Source organism: Leptosomus discolor, chromosome 20, assembly GCF_034619465.1.
Source record: "Leptosomus discolor isolate bLepDis1 chromosome 20, bLepDis1.hap2, whole genome shotgun sequence".
Classification (NCBI taxonomy): domain Eukaryota; kingdom Metazoa; phylum Chordata; class Aves; order Leptosomiformes; family Leptosomidae; genus Leptosomus; species Leptosomus discolor.
The window spans coordinates 6340223-6361188 of record NC_141410.1 but is presented as its reverse complement, the minus strand read 5'-3'; the positions used below and the strand labels follow the sequence as shown (position 1 = coordinate 6361188).

The window sequence follows — 20966 nt, the reverse complement described above, 5'->3', positions numbered from 1 at the left end:
CCTCTCTTGAGGGTTATATGGCCTTGATGCATGTAACGCCCAGAGCCAAGGGGATGGCAATAGTTATGCCTTTAAAACCTATCACACAGTAGAATATTAAAGCATGGCTCAAAGGCTGCCCTGATCTCTACTGCAGTTGTATACAACAGCAAAATTAATCTTGGTACAGTAGAATTTATCATGTGAAAGGGAAATATATATTTGAGATGATGTATAATTTAAGGAAAAACTAAGGAAAAAGAAACTGTGCATTATGTAAAATAAATACTCTAGAATACGGTAAAGGAGGCTCTGTCGGACATCATTACTCAAACCAGAAAGACAGAAATTGATGATTTTGGCTCAAAACTTTGAATTTTTTTCTTCTCTTTCATAAAAACAAATGATTCTCCTCCCCCAATGAAAGAAAATGTTTTTAAGTAAATAAACAAAATGAGTAACTATAAAAAGAGAGCGAGAGAGAAGTTGCCAGGTTCTGGAAATAAAAATTGAAAAAAAAAAAAAAAAAAAATCTTTCAGAGCCCTCCTCTGTCTAGAAAGGATGAAAAAAAAAAAAAGGTGTCAGAGGCTGCAATATATTTCTTCAGCCAGTTCATTAAATTAATTCGTAAGCAGTGGCTCTGAAATTATACCCGATGAAAAATGGTCTCAAAATTTAAATGGTACAAACTCATCTTATTAGAGGCAAAACATTAAAAAACAAACGCATCTCTTCCCCCCCTCCCCGCCATCGCAGCTTTAATTTCTCTTGGTGGGGGGAATGAAAGGCGTTTGATGGATGGCTCTTACCTTATTCATAAGCGAGGATAAAAGAGATGAATTTGCCGAGACTGTGTGGCCATTTGATTCATTACTGGAACACACAAACCAACAGGGTTTAGTTAAGATGTGCACAGGGACTGTGAGCACTGAGATTAATCCTTCTCCCTTCAAGCTGCCTCACTCCTCACCTGCTACATCCGGAGGAAGAGAATGATGCCCACCCTCCCTTGGGCAGGCCAAACTCGTTTACTTGTGAGAGCCAAGAGGGAGAGAAAGAGGGTCCTAAGTCTGCAGAATTCAGTTCTTTCAGCTATTAAACAGTCCAGACCTCTTCCTCCAGTGTCCACACCATCACACTTTTTTATTAGCTGACTCACAACCCACCCCATGTTTTACTTCTTCATCCCGTTAGAACTTTCAGAAACATGCCACAAAACCAGGGGGGATGCTGACAGAAGACTCGTACTGCCAAGGACACGGGCCCCCTCGGCAGCAGAGGAGAAGGCAAGGCAATGGTCCTTAGGGCCACAGCTAAGCATGCTGACAGGCAACCTTAGCTCTTCACATACATCAGCAATAGCTGTAGCTGATGACAAGTGCTGGGGTCCCAAATCAAGGCTTGTTTAAATAAAGTATGGAAAGGAAAGTATACAAAGGACAAAGTGGAGCAGGCTCACTTATCCCCAGGATCAGTTCCTCTGCAGTTTTTCCACACAGGACAATCCCCAACACTCCTGTTCTCAGTAGAGATGCTGGTCAAGTGGGACACATGCTTTGAGACAGGTGAATTCACCTCTGCACAAGTGCAAAGATTCATCACCATAGCTATAGATGAGCACATGTCAGACCCAGACCAGAGTAGCCTGACACCCAGTTGTTTTGTGTGCCCAATTTCTCTGGAAGGTGCCTCTCTTTAGACCTGATTCAACGCTCTAGTACATCAGTGCAAATGCTCCTGCTAAAAATGTGCTGTGGCACTGGAGCAGCCTTCGATCAGCTCTTGATAACAGCAGGAATATCTAAGTGAAAGAAGGAGCTTTGCCAGTGGCTCGTTTTTCAGAGGGGAGCACAAGAGGTGAGGCTCTTGTCAAAGAATCGGTAGGTGCTTGTGAGCCAAAAAAACCCCATCTGGAGAACATACACTTGAGGGGGAGCAGAGGGAGCCTCCCTGCCTCCAGTTTGCCTCAGGCACTGTGAAACTGCCTTTCATCAACATGTTGTGTCCTCTCATTACAGGTACGGAAACTTCTCAGAGCTCGATGCTGGACAGAGCTAAGTGTGTCTGCCTGTGCGCTTCTCTCACCCGTGATCCTTGACGCTCAGGTCCAAGCTGTGCTCCTGCAAGGAGTCCTGACTGGTGGCAGATGACGATCCCATGGCCTCCGAAGGTTCCTGCTTCACCTGAACTGGATTGAACCGTCCGGGAGCTGCTGGTTGTCCATTCCCTGCTCAAGAAAGACACCAAAATTAAATGCAAAAATTAAATGCAAAATGTAGGTCTAAAATGAGGTTATAATGGCAAATAAGTAAGTTAAATCACTAGCACCAGTGCCTAAATGGAAAAAGCAAAGAAAAAGTGTGGGGGAAGGGAAGTGCGGGGATTGCTGGTCAGCGTTTATTGCCAAGCTGACATGATGGGTTCTGACGTCCACTCTAGCGTGGAAATTCTTCAAGTGATAATTATTGCAAAATTATGTCAAAGTTGTCCAGGCTATGGGCCCTTTAAAGGAGAAGGGCGGAAGGAGCGTGGGGGAGACCTGATTCTCTGCACAAACTGTCATAACTAATTTGCGGGGCTGCCTCTTAAGCGTTTATTAAAGACTCTGTTAATGCTGAGGCAATGTGGCAGCTTTCGACTGCTAGTCAAGCCCCCTTTCTCGTCCCCAATCCCAGCGTTGCCGTAGCGACAGCGATGGCCCGCCACTGCGCGTGCCCAGCAGGAGCATCTGCCCTGCCGGGGCTATCGAAGGTGACAGCCAATGGGATCGGCTCAAACTGCGCGACCTCTTGCCACCGCCATCACGGTGTCCCCACAACAAGGGGGAATTCTTCTCTTTTGGGAGAAGGTTTAGTGCTGAGCCCATGAAAGAAAAATTCAAATTAAAGGAAGAGAAAAAAGAGTAAAGGGGGAAAACGGGAGAACAAATTAAAGAAAAAAAATTAGGAAGAACAGCAAAGAAAAAAGGAGGGAAAAAAAGTTGCTGACAGGAACATGTCTGCAGAGCTTTTTTCCACAATCCCCAAGTGACTAAAATATTAATTTACCCTCCGGCAGTACAGCTGACGGCGAGCTGCTTCTCAGACAGCAAGTGGCATTTTATTAAAAAATAAAGGAAAATAGTTCCCTCAATGACCTTTCTCTGCTTTAGGAAACAATTTTTCAAATAATAATTTTAAAAGTATGTGAAAGTTCCCCTCCCTCTTTAATCAGATCACTTCGTTGTACTCCCTCATTTGCTCCTGGATACAAGGGAACATCAGCAGCACTCCCATACCCAAGGGCTGGCAGCCGGATCCGGTCTTTCCACACCCCGGGGAAGGAGGCTGTGGGGCAGCCCAATGCCATGGGGTCCTGCCAGGCAAAGCCTCCCCTCCACAGCCCCATGTTACCCACCATGAGCTGACCATGGGCAGCAGGAGATTGTGGAGGTACCCTGTGCTCTTGAGGGAGCCCCACGTTCCCTGCTGGTGGGGCTGGGCACAGGGAACGACCTGCCCCAGGTCTAGGTGGCAGCAGGAGGAGCTCCAGGCTACCCCAGGGGACTTCTCCTTCCCATCTTTTACCCCTCTCATGGTGCCACTGCCCCTCGCAGCTCAGGGAGCTGCAGGGACAAAGCACGGCTTGCAAGACCTGAGCAGTAGAAAGGTCCAGTTCGTGGACTGTACCAACACTATCTCCAAACCCACAGCTGGGACAACAGAGCTGGAGCACAGAACCAATCCCCCCAGATCAGAAAAACAACTGGCAATGAGCTAAAGGATCAATATCACTAGGCCCAGCTAAAACTCGATACGGTCTGCAGAAGAGGGCCTGGGCTGCTGTATGGCCTGCAAGTATTGGCCAAGCTTTTGCTTCATTTCCATTTCTAATACGGTGCCCCTCTCTTTTCGGCCTACAGCGAACTAGGCAATACACATGGCAACTCTCTTCCTTCAGATCTGGTAAGAGCCTACTCCATTTGTGGGCAAAGCTGCATTTCCCACCTCTCTTCTGGCCTCATGGGTAGAGCCAGGCTCCACAGGAAACCATGCCAAGATTGCCTTCTTCAAGGGTTAACTGGGCAAGACCAAATTTATACTGTCACTTATGTTTTTTTACTACCTCCTCCCACCTCCAGTCCCATGGACAACTGGATGGCTTCTCATTCACTTCTCTCCAAGTCACCAGGCACCAGACACTCTTCCTCCCACCACTAGCACAACTGATGAGGGGAACTCACCTGCTTCAAGTGCCACAGAGGGCTTGAGTGCAGCTGCTGCCAGCCTGGCCATCATAGGAGAGATTAATCCCTTGCTAGCAGAGATCCTTTCCATTATAGATGCCGCTGGAGCTGGAGAAGAAGTAGCTGCTGGTTCACCAGACCCTGAAATGGCCTGGGATGAGGAATCCGTAGGAGCAGAGGATGTTGGATTGGTGCCAGAAGAACCAGCAGTCATCAGATTAGCTGAGCTGGCGGGAAGCGGTGTAGAGACCCGACTGGGGATGATGGGGAAGAAGGATCCAGCTGTTCCAGGAAGTGCTGAGTTGGAGAGTGCCAGGGCCAAGGGTATATTGCTGGGAAGAGCCTGGGAGAGCAGGCCAGAGATCTTGGTGGCTGGTGTCATGCTGTTGGCAGACTTGCTGGCCTGTGAGGAAGCAAGCTCAGCAGCAGAGGAGGGTGCAGCTGGGACTATGAGAGAAACGGAAGACTGTTGACTGGTGGGGGAGGCACTCAGGCTGGAGTTCTTCGAGCTCATAGCAGAGAAGTCAATAAGGTCATCATTACTGGACTCCTCTTGCTCATTATCCTTGGACCCGAGGAGAGAGGCAGGCAGGCCCAGCACTCCTGAGCTCCGGATGTGTCGGCGCTCATGTTTGCGTTTATGGGAGGTCATCTGGCTGGTGGAGGTGAAGGTGAAGCCACAGCCTGCCCTTATGCAGTGGAAGTGATTGGTGGCCTTGCTGTAGACACAGCCCTCATACTTGCATTCCTCATACTTGTAGAACTTCTTGAAGCCATCCTTGGCATAAGCATCATCTTTGATGTGGTAGCTCTTGTGCTTCTCAATGTCACACTTGTTCTTGAAGGTGAATGTACACCCAGGTCGCCTGCAAGGGCATCGAGGAGGAGAAGGTGGTTGGGCTAGGAGCACAATGCAACTGCCGACACCTGTCCGCCTCTGGAATAAGGACTGAGGCCAGTATGAGACAATGGCCCTGGCTGCAGAGGGGTTGAGGAGCTTTGTGTGGGTTAACCTGCGACACCAAGGCAAGGAAAAATGCTGCCATGTGAGAGAGCTGGGAAGCTCACTTTGCTCTGAGGAACAGCCACAATAATATGGTGATGCAGGCACCCACCACTCAAAGTTCCAACCAAAACAGCAGCTAAAGGGGACTAAGGCACTAAGGTACAAACTGTGCTTTCCTACTCTTCCTGAGAACATGAGAAATCATTAGAAGAGCATTTGTGCACAGAAGGCAGAGTCCGGCTCTGAAAGGGACGAGCCGGCTGACTGTTGGCTAGCATGGAAGTGCCACTCAGTTGAACTCCGAAGAGCACTGAAATCTCTTTCCCAAACGATTCTAGGATGTATTTTCTAGTGGGTCCCCCTTCCTCAGACCACCTCAGATCACACTCCTGCCTTCAGAGTGGTCTGTGGCGAGATCCTGGAAATCACATCTGCCCTGGAGCACAAGTTCTCTCAAGAGCCATACTGAGGTCACAGCAGGGAAATCAAGTCCCTGTGTGTACTCCTGAATTTATGACTTGGCAGAAAGAGGCAAACAGACCACACAGCTCTGAGGCAGGATTCCTCCCCTTCCCTGCTGTCTCACCTGCAGTGAAAGTGAGTGGTTTTCTGCCCGTAGAACTGGCATTCCACAGTACCACAGTCCTCCGTGGCACGGAACCGCTGAAACCCGTCATTGATGAGCTGCGTGTTCTTCTTGTGAAAGTTCTCATGGGTCATCACGTCAGAGGTGCTTGTATAGACCTTGTTACAACCCACCTACCCCGGGCCAAAACAGGGAGTCATCAGCACAACGTTTTAACAGCCAACATTATTACCAGCAATAATAAACACATGAGCAGCACACACACATTTAACAGTTCCATTTGTGCACTTCTCCTAGGAGTATTAATCATCACTTTAATTCCCAATCTAAAGACTGATAGAGCAGTTGTGAAAAAAAAAAACAAACCCAAAACAAACAACCCAACACTCTGGGCATGAAACAGTAAGAAAAAAAGGGGAGGATGCAAAGGGATGAAAGACTAGTTACAGATAATCATGCCTGCTTAGGGAGGCAGTAAGCAGGGTTCCTGCTCTTAAGGAGAAAAGAACACTGACAGATGCCATTACTTTTTGTTATCTTGGAGCGACACAGAATGAAGTAGGACTTTCATCTATTTGGGGAATACAAAATTGAGTGGGAATGAGTTATTTACCTCTTTAGTCCTTCTGGGAGGTAAGGCAGGGTGGTGCAACATGAGGCCAAGCTTTTGAGCTTGTAATATACAGGTTTCATTCTAGCAAAGCACAAACCCTATGTTCAGCTGATCTTAGCAAACTGGTGACTTTTTTTTTCCCTGTCACTGTTCAAGACTACCACTTCAATAATTTTAAACTTGTGCAGCAAATGGGAATGGTGTGACGAGGACGGAATGCTGAAAACCTGCCTTCCTCTGGGTAAAGCGGGCAACTTTGCCATATTGAGTAAAAAAACACTGGAATCTGAAAACGTCCTCAGCCCTGCTGAGGCAGGACTTTTTTTTTTTTCTTTTCTTCTCTAGCACAACGTGTGCCAATGCCTGCACCATCTCAGAAGTGAAGAGAACGAAAACACCACCTCTTAGTTCAGCCCAGGTTGATTCAAACAGGCAATAACAAAACCCATGACAAATACCCAGAAAAAAAAATAAAAAGGATCTCCAGCTATTTCCAATATAAAAGAGCCTCTCTCTCTCTGCACTGACACCTTGAAAAAAGACAGACCCTGCACGGCATTAAAAAAAAGAATTAAACAAAAACCTCCTTAGGAATAATTTGCAATGCAGCTCTTGGTGCTAAAGCCTAAAAAAATGTCAGTTTATATAAACAACTAACTGAATTTTATCCACACCAATTATGGACATGAAGAAAAAAACCCCATGAGATGGATGGCACAAATTCTGCCATTTAAGCAGTATTTTCTTTAATTGGGAGTTTATATTCAGACACCTTTCCTGTAAGGCACTGCTTACATGGGCATTATTTTACTGGAAGACAGCGGGCACAGGATGGAATTACCCATATATAGTTGTGTAAACGAGGGTCTCTATTCGAACTTGGAGTGACTTAAAGCTGTGAAACACTCCTTGTACTCTAAAAAAAAATTAAACAAATCCCATCCTGGTCAATTAAAGAAACTAAACCATCAATATTATGGAAGCATAATAGAAAATGTCCTCAAGAGCAAGTCACATGAAGTTCCCAATTTATCAAATGTTGTAAGCACATGCTTAAACCAGCCCTATTCAGGACAGTACTTGAGTGCATGCCTAACATTTAAGTATGTGCTTAAGCCCCATTGACTTCAGAAAGCTTACCTGACTTTAAGTTAAACATATGCTGAAGTCTATCCCAGCAAAGCATTTAAGCATGTGATTAAGGCCTTGTGACTTTAACTGGGGTCTTAAACGTTTGGGATAGGGCAGGAAGTGAGACCTGAGTTTTCAGAACAGAAAATATTTCACCGAGGGTTGCCCCATTATTCTGTTTGTAACCACAGCACATTCTCATGGCAATGGTCTAGGCCACAATTCTAATGAAACAAATACATATCAATTCCTCTAATCTGAAGAGCAATCAAGGTAAGACCCAAACAATCTGGTGTGTCCATGTCTAAAAACAATGAAGGCATCACAGTTACATCTGTGCAGCAGCTCCAACTCTGGTTACGCTGCTGTTGAAGCCAGGCTGGTTCTTGAAACCAAGCTCCCAGCCTACACCACAGACAAGTACTGGTGAAGGAGATGGAGAACCAGGGGTGTTAAGTCTAGATATGTGACATTAAAGTTTAATTTATTTAGAAATTTATTATGGAGGAAATTAACCCAGTCTTAAAGGGCAGATGTGTCCCAGAAAAGTCTGATTTCAAGGGAGTGACAGATCAGATTTGGATAGAGGCAGTGCAGTGGTATTGCAGAGAGGTCCCTGAATCTCAGAAAAAGGAACCTGTTTGAAGAAGTGAAGTCCGAGAGCGTGAGAAAACCTTGAGACCTGCTTTGCCTCACCGCATGCACAAGGCTTCTAAAAACAGAGAATGGTGCTTCCCTTCGCCCTTCCCAACACTTGGCAGGGCAAATGCAGTGAGGACAGGGCACAGACTCTTCAAAGAGGTGCCCGAATCAGAAGTGAGCATGAGAGGCTACGAATGTCACCCCTTTGTCTCAGGACAGCCCTTTGCTCTCTAACAAGGAAGGGTTGGGTTGCCTGAACTCAAGAACCCTTTCAGTCCACCCCAAAAAGGACACAGCTCAAACAACGGCCCTTCGTGTGCCTCATGTGTGACCACCTACTCCCCAGTTGGGCTGTTACCTGCATGCAGTGGTAGTGTGTGCTTTTCCCGTTCAGGTGGCAGCCATGATAATACACGCTACAGTCATCCAAGGGGCTGAAGCGCATGAAGCCGTGCTGGAGGGAATTATCACGTTTCTTGTGCATGTTGTAATGCCGAATCACATCCTGTTTACTAGTGAATCTCTGGAGAGATACAGAGACAGACAGTGAGACACGCATGATGGGCGAGTAATCCTGGGGGCAGGGTGGGTTGTTTTGTTGTTGTTAATAATCTTATGGTACCACGAGTTTAAAGCTCAGCTGTAATCACCCCAAGAGAGTCAGACTGAAGAGGAACTGTGTGCACGTATCTTCTTGGTAAAGGGAAAGTATATACACATGAAAAGTTGTAGCATAGACATGACACTGGGGGGATGTCCAGAATATGCTCCCTGCAGCTTTAAGACTGCAAGTCTTCTAACGTAATTTTAGCTGCTACTATCTCAAGAACTGCTATAGTTAGAAAGCAAACCAGTGAACTGAACAGCCTACAAGAGAGTAATCCAAGCTTCCAAATCACTCACTGTAGTGGTTAGCAAGACACTGGCTGCCACATTCATGTCAGACTAGAAACTGGGAAAAACATTCTGTGTTTTTATAGTATCTTCCCACTGTAAGTCTTCTGCCTCCCCTACAAGGTAGGATGGCTTTATTAGAAAGACAGGGAGACAGAACTTTCTTCCAGTCACAGAAAAAGATGGTACTAGAGCTCAGAGCTAAATCTGTATGACCAGAATATCCTTTTCATCCTCTACCTGCCTGAAGTAATGAAGGGGTACCCCACTGTCAGAACACGCTAAGTGCCTTTAAAATGAAGCTTTTCATTTCTATTTCCCACAGACATCAATATTTAACAGTGAAGGTGGGAAAGTAAATCTGGGGTTTTTTAAAAAGAAATCAATATCCATTTATTTTGAGGAGTAATTGAAAAGGCCTGTATTCTAATGTTTAACAACTTTTCTAGTCTCTCTCACAGGAAACAAATGATTATCTCTTCCACTCTTTCCTCCTATAATATCAATCCTGATCAATCTCGTTGGTATCGGCAGGGGAATATATGGATATAGATTTCAACAGGAATCCCTTGGAGGCTGGAGGTATGATTTCCCAGGGCGTACATACAGGATTGCTATTGCCAATCATCGTTAATTTGTGCCCACTTATTACAGAGCGTTACTTATTCTAAAATATATCTCAGCCATAAAATAATTTGCATTTTAAAAAGCAGCCTAAATCCTTATTCCCTGCGAGACCAGACAGCTCCTTTGCAAGCAGCTTCCAGACTCCTTAGGAAATAATCATGAGGCCAATCATAATAATAGTTTTTCTGTCTTTCCATCCTTTGTGTTTCTCCCTTTCTGGTGCAGAGATATCCATGTCACAGTCGGGACAGACCCATCTCAATTACCAAATGCTGGGCTAGGAGGACCACTACACGCATCCCAGAGACAAACTCTCCTTTGATCAACAGAAACCCACAGTCAAGCTCAGCAGATCTAGATCAACTTCCTATGCTGTGGTCAGACCCATTCCTTTGAGACCCAAAGGTCTCCTGGGGTAGGGCTGAAGTTGTGCCTGATGCACAGTCGAGGCGAACTCTGGGATTCCCACTGACACACAGGCAGCCTGACCACAGAAATGGCAGTGTCAAACGCACAGACCTGGGAAGAGGGTAAACAAACACAGCACGTGACTCGGCTGGCTTGACGTCGCTACCTTGGCAATTCTCCCAGCAATTACAGCATCCCACATGCTCCTGCCCCCACGCTTTCCCCACAAATCCCGGACTGCTGCTGGTCTTATTGGGTGTTTTGTTGCAGATACTGCTGCTACAATGTCACTCGGCAGCAGGAGGGAAAGAGACAGACTAACAGATCAGCATTCCCGAGTTTCAGGCACAATTTGTAACACAGCAGAATTTATTCTCTTGGTTTCACTGATGTAAATCTGGAGTAGTTCCCACTGACTTGAGCTGATCTGTATTCTGCTCTTCGTTATAGTGGTCTGGGTTTGGTTAAACGGTGTTAGGTTGGATTAAAAGGGAACAAAATAAGGTTCTAGTAAGTTCAAAATATATCTTGCCCTCTTTCAGAGTGGAAAAGTGAAGAGGCATGTGTGTGCATGGGGGAGGAAAGCACAGGAGGACACACATCTCCCCCCATGCACCCCGTTACATTCAGGTAGCTGTGCTGGTAGCGGTTTACCATTCTTTTACCTGGTAGTTGCACTCTGGGTCAAGGCAGTGGTAATGTTCTCTATACTGGTATGCACAGTGTATATGTCCACAGTGCTGACTGCCAGAGAACCTGCAAACATGAGAGGACAGAAGGAAGAAAGGGAGAGAGAGTGAATCAGTGTCCTGACAGCAATGTCTTTAAGCAAGGTACAAATAAAGTAAGTCCCATTCCTGCTTTCATCCCACATGTTTATGGCATTTAATCTCATCTCCTTTATCCCCTCCAAGGATGGTGACCCTCCTGCCTTCCTCTTCTTTTTTGTCACTATGTAAAGGTGCTTCGTGAGTAGGATCATTCCTAATCTGTCAGTCTTTCCCTTTGAAATTCATCTCCATTATCCAAGTTGCTTACTTGGGGAAGAGCAAGAAAGGACGGTTCCTTGAATTAAATATAAAACCATTCTAAAATTCTCCTGCATGAGTTCAGACACCATAGCAGTTGAACTTCAGAAATCTCCCATGCCAGAAGGAGACAAATAAACATCGGACAAATATAGATTCTAAATTTTTGGTATATGCCCATCTGGTAGGCCCTCAGAAAAGCTCAGGTGTTTTTTTATCACAGTATGGTGTCACACTACAGAAAAGATTGCAAACCAGTGGATTAGATGGTAAGCCACACAGACAGAAGATGATCATGGCAAGATTACATAGGAACTTTCAGTAAGGTGGACAGAGCAATGGAAAGGCATGTGAGATGGACCAACAGGAACAGAATGGAGCGTTACAGGCAGACCATCTCAACCCTGCATGTGCTTCTCCTATGCACGACAGCTCTGCTAATTGTTATTTTCCATGTGGATGCTGTGTTTGCTCACAACAAAAAATAGTGCAATGCAAAAGAACAGGGTTTTCAGCTTGCCTTTGAGTGCAATTAAAAGTAGGACACAAAAAGCAACAGCCAACAACACGCACTCAATCCATTTCTGCAGGCCACCACTGAGCATTCCACACAGCAAATTTGGAAATTCCTGACATACAGGTGGAAAAAAAAAACAGAAAGGCAGAAATGCCATATAATATCTACCTACAGACAGTACATTGAATGTATTGATTGACAGACATATCAGTAACTGGCAAAAGGGAATGATCCTAATCAGTGCAATGAACTCTCTGATGTATATTCCAGAGGACCCTGGAAGAGCTGAAGAGCTTGAAAGGGAAAAGCAGTGGAGAGGAGGGGACTCAGAGGGGAAACATTCAAAGATAAAGCACCATCTGCTCAAAGGTTCCTCAAAGGTTCCTCACGTCACTTAGTGCTGAACACAGCAGGAGTACATGCGATAAAGGGCATGGGAAAGAAACAAGGGCAGGCAATGGGTAAAAAGGAAAAAAGAGAGGAGTGAGGGTGTCCTGGGGCAATCAAGGAACGGGGCAGAAGCAGGGAAGATTATGGATCATCATAAGGTGAGGTAACGCTAAGCTACAGGACAGAAAAAAGTCAGGCTGAGAAGCAGTACTAAATAAGGCATTTCCGAAGCACAGTAAGGAAGAGGAGGTCAACTGTGGAGACAGCAGGGCCTCTAGGAGATGGAAAGGGGACTTAATTGACAGAAAAGATAGACATTGCTAAAAAATTAAATGACTTCTTTGCCTCAGCATTCACAAAGGGAGACAGGGACAGATGCCAGGAGCAGACATGCCTTTCCCTGGGGAAGGAGAAGAAATACTGCAGGAAATCAGGATCACGTCAGAACAGGTGATTGAGAAACTAGAACAAACCTCAGCAGCTGAGAAGAAACAAACCACAAGGCAAACAGCAAGGCTGGCTGCACAAACAAAGGTGTGGAGCTGAAAGCAGAGGAAGCGATTCCTGCTCAACGCCTGGGCAACTGTGAGGCTAGTACAGAGCAGAGGCAGCAGCCTGAGTCACCACAGCATTAACCAGGTACACGCAGCTCAGCAGCAGATCGAACCAACTGGTCCTGCTAGTCCAGGGCTTTATGTCAGTAGCACCACCAACAGATTTAAAGGAAAGAAACTCCTCTATGGAAAACTTCCTCCCTATTCCACTGAAGAGACGGGGAAGAGAGAGCAAAGGGCTGTGCAGGGCTGGAGAACTGCAGAGTGCAGGCCAGGCAGAGAGGAAAGGAAGATAAAGACCTTGCTGACAAATATACAGCTTTGAAGCAAAGTAGTCAAAAATATTATCGAAAGTGAGGATGCAAAATGACCAGAGATGCCAACTGCAGTATAAGAAGGGCCAGACACCGAAGAGATGTGACCGTCTGGGATGAGTTACTTGAAACATCCTAGCAGGAGTAACTTCACAGGCTAAGCTTTAAAATCAACAGCTAAACAAGCACTCTAGCACTTCAAACTCCTACCCTGCCTTCCACGTGCCACGGAAAGGTGTGTGTGTGTGGTGTCTACACGCAGGAAGGGAGAGGCAAGTGTTCTACCAAACTGTGTGCTTGGGGAAGGAGGGAAGCGGCAAACACAGTACAAAGGGGAAATTCTGCTCTTTCAGTCTGTAGGTTAGGCTGCTAAAGGGTTATATTTATTCTGTGTTTCTTCTGACACTTGAAACAGTTCAAAGCTATTAATTTTTAAAGCACAGCATCTGTTTAGCTTTTTCATAACAGGAAAGCTTACACACCACACACTTACACGCATACACACGCGCACATTTACATGCACGTACTCTAAGGTACACCAACACCCCTCTTAATTTACATGAACGTACCCACAATTTCCATGCACATGAACAGACATAAACACACACACCTGAAACAAGCAAACTCACAGACCATTTAATAACACTGATATGCAAATCCAAACTCCTAAATTGTCCACACAGGCACATAGATTCATTGTCACAAGAACAATCCCCTCCCCCTTCCCTTACTTTAATCAGTTCACTTTTTTTCCTTTTTTTTTTTTTTTTTTTTTGGCCAGAAAGAACTAGTCTTGATCTGGCAAGAGTTAGAAAGAAAAACCAAGATAAATAAATAATAATAAAAATAATAAATAAAGTAGTCAGCATGCTTACAGAGTGTTTACAGACTCATTACCCTGTAACGATGATGTGAAAGAAGGAAGAAAAAAAAACCCACCCCAATTACAAGGGGGGAGGAAACCCACATAGAAATAAATATTTAAGCAAGTGCTGCCAGAAGCACCATCTGCTGAGGCACTAATAATAATAATAATAATTTTTTCTGTGGTCTTTTTTTTTTTTAATTATAAATATACAGGGAGAGGGGGGAAACAACCCAACCCAAACTAGCTAAGTAAGAGGTTTTGTTTTGTTGTGTGAGAGAATGGATTATCCCTGGGCAGCTTTTGGCAGTGGCTTTGGCAAACTCATTAAGCTAATTATGCAGTACAGACATAGAGTGTCGTGTCTCTCTCCCCCCACCCTTGATTTTAAGGCTTTAAACTGTTTTTAAAATTGTGTGTAAATTGAAGGGAAGTGGCTGTGCTGCCAACGGGCGGCTTGCGGAGCTTTTCAAGCAGGATGTGGTGTCCCTTTGCTATCTCACAAGCCTCCCTCAGTCACCTGCCTGACCGAGGGGAAGGGGCTTGCAGAGTGCTGCGGAGAGTGGATGTGGGTGAGGTGTTTATATAGTTCACTGCTTGAGAGGGGAACTGGAGATAGAAGGGGTGGCATCTCCTCTCTCACTGCACCCTCTGCGATTCCTGCAATCTCAGCAGTAGAAGGCTGCTGCTCCTTCTGCCCCATACGAAGATGGGCTTAAACCCCTGCCTTCATTCCTATACTCTCCCAGGAGGCAGTGAGTTGCCATGTGCACTAGAGGCATTGCTGTTTGAGGAGCCGCATGTGGTGGTGCAACTGTCTTCTCTTCCCATGTGGTCTTCTGCCCCCTTCTCCTACATCATGGATTTGGGCAAAAGGGAGGAAAGGGTATCACCTCTCGTTCCACTCTCCAGCTAGGAAGAGCACTGTTCCCACCCTTTTTCCCTTCTGAAGTGCCAAGATCTTCCCTTCCACCTTCCTAGCAGCTGACTGCCTCCCACAGGGAGACTCTCTGTAGACTCTGGCAAGGTGGGAAAGCACAGTACACATTTCCCTCCCTTCTTGTTAGTAAGCGCCCAAGTGCTGGTGGGAACAAACCCTTCAGTCTTACCTCTGGAGAGAACTGTTTGCTTGCTTCCCTGACTGGTGTCTTTCTGTATACAAGGGGCTTTCATAGTACAGACGGGGGATTCAACAGGCCAGGGGCAAAAGCTAATGGACCCTTTACACCGTGCACTATAAACCAGGCAGGTGTTCCACAATAATCTCCTCTGTCCCTTTGGCTCTCATGGCATTACTCACTCTGTCTCACCACAACAGCCTTGGGCTCTCTCTCAGCTCATTCCCGACCTAAGCTTGCTCACAGCTGTGATAAGATGCCCTAGTCTGCACCTTGTTCAGTGAGGGTTTCTCATATAAACAAGCTGCAAAATTTTCTAGGATAAACATCCCACATTGATGCCAAGACCTGCCTAAACTCGAGTCACTTGCGAATTCCTCCAGCCTAGATTCTCCGAGGTAAGATGTTCTCTGCTTGACTCCTGCAGGTCCTGGACATGGTAGGGGAAAAAGGCTGCAGACAGCACAGCAATGGACAGAAGAACGACAGTCAAGAGTGCTCCCATTTAAATCCTGGGCTTCTGCAGTGAAATATTTTTCCACTATTTGTCACAAAGTCTAACAGCTCTGGGGAGCCGAGCATGCTCTTGGCATGCTTGTACACCTCTCACAGCTACTACTCTCCCAAGCAGGGGAACAGAGCAAGTACAGATGCCAGAGAGAAATGGAAGTGCCAATGACTGGTTTAAACAGTTGATCCAGATGGACAAGACCTCATCTCTCCCACCACCACTCCACCCTCTTGCTTCCAGCCCTCTCCCCAAGAAAGTCAAGAGTTTTGCCTACCTGGCAATATACTTCTGGTAAATATTTACGTCTTCGCTGACAGCTGGTTTGTCAGTGGGTAATCCATTCCTAATGAGAAACACACAGGGCAGAGCTGGTTAGCAGGGAGGAACAGGGCACAGTCTAAGCTCCTTGTTTCTCTCACATGCCACTGACACATCAGGAGATGCGGGCCCAGGGAAGAGTACCCAGCAAAGACACCCACAGGTTTACCCTCCCTCCCCCTTACCCTTCAAATCCTGTACCTTCATTTCCTAGGGAACCAGCCCGCCTACCACCCCTCCTGCAAATTCTCTCTTTGCAGGACACAGTTCAGTTTGTTGGAGACACTGAGAAGACCAACATGGGAAAACCCATTTCCACAGAAAAAACCTAAACACCCACATGCAAACAAGTGATGGCCACATGAAAACAAACACCTCCCTAAAGCACCTTGCAACACTGCCCTTGTGTGCATGGACAAGCCATTGAGACATATCTATCCTAGACCCAACTGTGGGAGAAGAGTCTCTGCGCTTCAGCCACGCTGTGAGTTACTGCGCACTTCCTACGGCCAGCAGGCACACTGTTCTGCTACCCGGTACTGGCAACATGGCTACAGGCCCTTCGATGGGGCTTTAATTGCCTCTTTCCTCACACAGATACCCCAACTCCAATAGACAGATGGGGCAGCAAAGGTATTTATGTATTTTAATCAATGAGAAAACCAACCCAACTGCACCTAGCTGCCACATAAGCCTGGGTTACTTAACATCATTAGCAAGCAGACAAAAATCACATCCTCAATGAGTTCAGCAAGAGGAAAAAGAGACACAGGGCCAGACTCCAGGCTACCTAAAAGACAGTAGCACACCAACACAACCCCAGACAGGTTGCATGCTGTCTTCCTTCTCAGTTTTGCCCACACCCAACTTCCACTCCTACTCGTGACAGCTCTGAAGGTTTAAACAAGGACACTTTCGCACAGAGTTCACTTGAAGTAGGTAGATTAGTTCAGGGCAGGTTAATAGCATTAGATGTTACAGAGTTTAAACCTATGGCTAGGGTATATGTGGGTACGTGTGAGAGTAGGGGGTAATTCCTGCCAGGTTACTTTGTCCCAGTGGGGACTGTGAATGGAAAGCCAGGTCCCAGATACCACAGTTAGCACTGCCTCCATCAGCACAATTAATGGGCTGCTTTCTTTTATCATGAAAGCCTGTATCTAGTAAGCAGGCTGAAGGAGGAGGGACCAGAGCCCCTCGTGTACTCCTATGTCTGACCAGGACGCTGGGAACTGCCAGGTTGAAGGCCCTGGTCACCTCCATTCCTGTTGCAGCCCCAGTTGAGGAAGTCCTGTGGCTAAAGGAGGGATCACCACGGTGCTGCAAACCCACATTTTCAAGTGGCAGGAAATGAGCAAGAGAAAGGAAATCAAACTGGGATGCCAGTGCAACACCAAAGCAGGTAAGAAAAGGCTCACAGCCCGCCAAGCATAGCTCTAGGACGGCCACTGTACTCCAGGCAGCTGAGCATTCTGCAGACTCTTCAGGCAGAGAGTCCCTGGCCAACTCACCCATCACAACAAGGCACTGTGCCTGCAGGAATATTTACAACACTGTGTTTTTCAGTAATAGGCGTCCCTGCCTGCCATCTGGAGCACACACAGGGTTCATTCTGAGCAGGGGCCAGATGCAAATGTTAATAATCCTCTACCCTTTCCCATACACCTTAACCATAAAGCTCCCAAATCGGTCTGCAGGCAGTTGTGAAATGACTGTTCCACATGGAAGACAGGTATCATTAACTCTGCCTTCCAGGTGGGGAAACATAGGAACTAGGGGATGCAGACTTGCCTGAGACTGCAAAGAGCATTCAAGTGAGGATTCACCCCAAGGCCTCCTAGGTCAACGTATTAAACATAAAACAGCCTTCCTCCTTACCAGAGGGCAAAGCAGTAGGGTGTGTTTGATGACATTTGCCACTGAAGTTCAGACCAGAGGTCCTAGACTTACCACAAATGACCCCACGGGATTCACAGCTCACAGCAGCCCCAGATCCACAGTGAGAAACAAGTCAATTTGAACCATGACAAGAAAGCAGAGAAGTCCCTCCCTTCCTCCCTATTTGCAGCCTCACATACATATGTAAGTTTTCTAAAGCTACCACCTCTGGAAGCCACATTAAAAAGTAATCCAAGGTTTGGCAAGGCCTTCAGATATCCCCATTCAGTCAATGGCATCACTGCACAAACTGCCAGCAACGTATGTGTGGGAGGTTATTAGTGGTAATTGGGCTAATGAGTTTGCCCAGTCTGAGGGGTAATTGAATCACCTCTATTTGTGTAAGGAACAAAAAAATTGAGAAGACACAGGCCTGGCCTCACAGAATTTTGTAACTCCTATGAAAGTTGATGGGAATTAAGCACCAAAATGTCTTCTGAGTTCTGGGACAAAGAAAAAGCCCCATCTTGCTAACAGTGAAGTCAGCAGACTTCTGCCATTGAGTTAAATGGAAGTAAGACTCAGGTTCTCCTACAGGCACAGCTGGATGCCTGGGGAACTGGAAGAAGGAGAAAGTGAAATAGTTACAGCCTTGACCTTGGGGTGCTGACGGCACCATGTTCCCTCATCTTTCATTTTAACATACAAACCCAGGAGCTAGTGGGCTCTAGATTCACGGCTGTGTCTGCTGATGGGAGGCCAAACCCTTGTGCAAATAAGATAAATAGAGATGTAGGGTGCAACAGAGGAGCTGACGCTCCAACAGAGAGCAAAAAGAAACACCACACCAACAATGCAGTATTTATCATCACTCAAACTGGAATCGCTCACTGATCCACACACAGACTTTAGGTATGATCCCCCACCCGTACAAAGGTAAGAGAAGTGGAAGGACACTTACTTTACTGTAGAGACTGTTCCAGTTGTGATGGAGTCTGTCTTGGAGAAAGTTGACTTCAGGTACTCAGGAGTGTTGAATGGCAATGAGACGGACTGCTCTGGCCCAGCCACAGGAGTGCTGCTGGGGGTACTGGCGAGGGGAGCAGGGGCCAGGCTGGGTGTTGGAGCTTTTACGGGAGTAAGCTTCTGAATGTTCCTCACATCATACTTGGAAGGCCGGCCCACCTTGCCTGTCTTGAAGGCGATGGCTCCTCCCATATCTGGGCTTCCTTCCCCAGGCTTGAAAAGGTGCAAGTACTTGACGTTTTCTAGGTCATACTTGGAGGCCTTCTTGTACGTGTTGCCATTTTGTGGCCTGATGCTCTCACCCGTCTTCAGCTTCTGAATGAAGAAGTCGTATTTGGAGGCCCGTGACATCAGGCCCTGCATCTGGGAACTGCTGGGAGAGGGCAGCGGCAGGATAGTGGCTTTGGTCTCCGTCAGCATGGAGGCATCTGGACCTGGCACCCGAATGGGCTGTGCCAGCACTGAGGAAGTTTCTTTGCCCAGCTTGGAGCCCAACTCCTCAGATTTGGCCAAGTGCATGGGCCAAGAAAGCTGCTCTCCAGCTTTCAGTTTGCGGATGTACTCCTCGTACTTGGAGAAGCGGGCTCGTTTGCTCATGGCGTCTTCGCCGGGGAGAGGGGCAGCAGTTGCAGTGGCCTCTGAGGTAGCAGCGTTGAGCTTGTCAAAGCTGATCTTGCGGGCCAGCTCGTCCCGCATGTTCTGGTCGTCATAGCCGAACATGCCCAGGAACTCATTCATGGTGGTGGCGGCATAATCTCGCAGCGATGAAGCTTCCCCTGCAGAGAGCCAAAGTGAGAGAGTCATGCATAGCGCTGATTTTTCTCCTCCTCCCATACCAGCTCTAGTAGTGGGGAGGGGGAGTAAGGGGAGAGGGGAACATGATCTACTGACGTTTGGCTCACTTGTTAGGTTTTACGACTCTTAAATTAATTTGTTTAAAAAAAAAAAGTAATTAATACTGGGGTAAAATAAAAAGAGTTCATCAATGCCAGGAAAATCAATTTCCTAAATGTTCTAGCCGATGGCTTTTCAGTACATTAAACAAAGTTTCATAAATGTCTCTGCACTCTTGCCTTGGCCTAATATGAAGAAAAAGTAATTTTACTGGAAGTGAGACCAATGCCAATATGCCGAGGTTTGTACAGTTCTGTCCTTGTGTATGTTTGTATATGGAAGGAGGTGCACAGGGGATAGACGGCAGCGTGTCTGCCTGTGTAAGCAGGGGGAGAAACTATGTGAGATATGCTATGTGTGTTGGGGAACAGCAGGTCTGGGAGCAGGCAGGACAGCATGGTGTGAAACGCGTAACGGACACAGTGCAAGACAAGGTATGGGGTGGAGCAGGAGGAGGACAGAATGGAAAAGTGCAGAGTAGAGAAGGAAAGCAGCAGAGGTGGAGATGAATTAAGGTGGGGGAAGAGCGGCAAAGGCTCTGTGCATGAGAAGCTTGGCAGTGAGGAGTTGGGGGGGAACGACTGGAGAACAGAATGCAAGACAAAGGCAGGATAGCTCCCCATAGCTGTTGCAGTCCTTCCCTTCCCTGTCAATTGTGTAACAGTTCTTTTCACCCAACTTGCTCCCTTCCTTCTCAATCCCAATGACTGGAGAGCTACTACTCGCCACTCGAAAAGGGGCCACAGTTCAGCAAAGGCTGTAGACACCAACTGGCAGCCTCCTGAGCAGCCAGGAACAGCTTCCAGTAAGACCAGGAAAGGGTGCAAAATATGTAAGGAACAGCCTTCTCTCCATCAGGATTTGGACTGAGGATGGAAAGAGCTGTTGTCCTGATGTGGGCGCCACAAAGGGGGAAAAAGCCTGTTCTCTGGAGCGTGGGTTGGGGAAGGGGCATGAAAGGGTTAGCCTACCTGAACTCGAGAAAAAATGAGCAAAAGCTGTCCTTCCTTGGGTCTCTCCCTCCCTTCTTCCCTCCCCTACTCCCTCAGGCAGTTTCACAGGCCACCAGGAGGGGAAGAACACACATCTGGAGGTCACCCAATATCAGTGTAAAGGAGGAAATAAAGATTGCTCTGACGTGCCAGCTTGGACTCATTTAGGCTTCAATCTGACACAGCGCTCCTCCTCCTCTCCCTCTTGCTTTCTCCTGCAGAGTAAAGATTTACTGTGTGCAGGAGTCCTTCAAACCTCCCTCGTCATCTTTTCCAATCACTCACTCTAGCTCTCCGGGCAAGCACACTTGGCCACAGGGACCCAGCACAGACAGGTACATTGGCAGCAGAATGGAGGTTCTGGGCACTGGGTCCCACTCAAACCAAATCAACACTGCCTTGAAACACAGTGGAAAAGGAAGGCACTAAGACATAGCCACAGAACAGGC

At 46.8% G+C, this 20966-nt stretch overlaps 1 protein-coding gene across 1 annotated transcript in view; it reads right to left on the bottom strand.

Moving 5' to 3' along the window:
* Positions 1-20966, bottom strand: part of CASZ1 (castor zinc finger 1) — a 68797-nt gene that overhangs the window by 21113 nt on the left and 26718 nt on the right. The window contains exons 3-10 of the mRNA XM_086476035.1: positions 18567-19407; positions 15684-15752; positions 10778-10868; positions 8542-8706; positions 5798-5970; positions 4203-5071; positions 2066-2207; positions 790-853 (exon numbers count right to left, since the gene is read on the bottom strand). Coding sequence (XP_086332161.1) covers positions 790-853; positions 2066-2207; positions 4203-5071; positions 5798-5970; positions 8542-8706; positions 10778-10868; positions 15684-15752; positions 18567-19407 — 2414 coding nt within the window. The remainder of the gene's footprint in view (positions 1-789; positions 854-2065; positions 2208-4202; positions 5072-5797; positions 5971-8541; positions 8707-10777; positions 10869-15683; positions 15753-18566; positions 19408-20966) is intronic.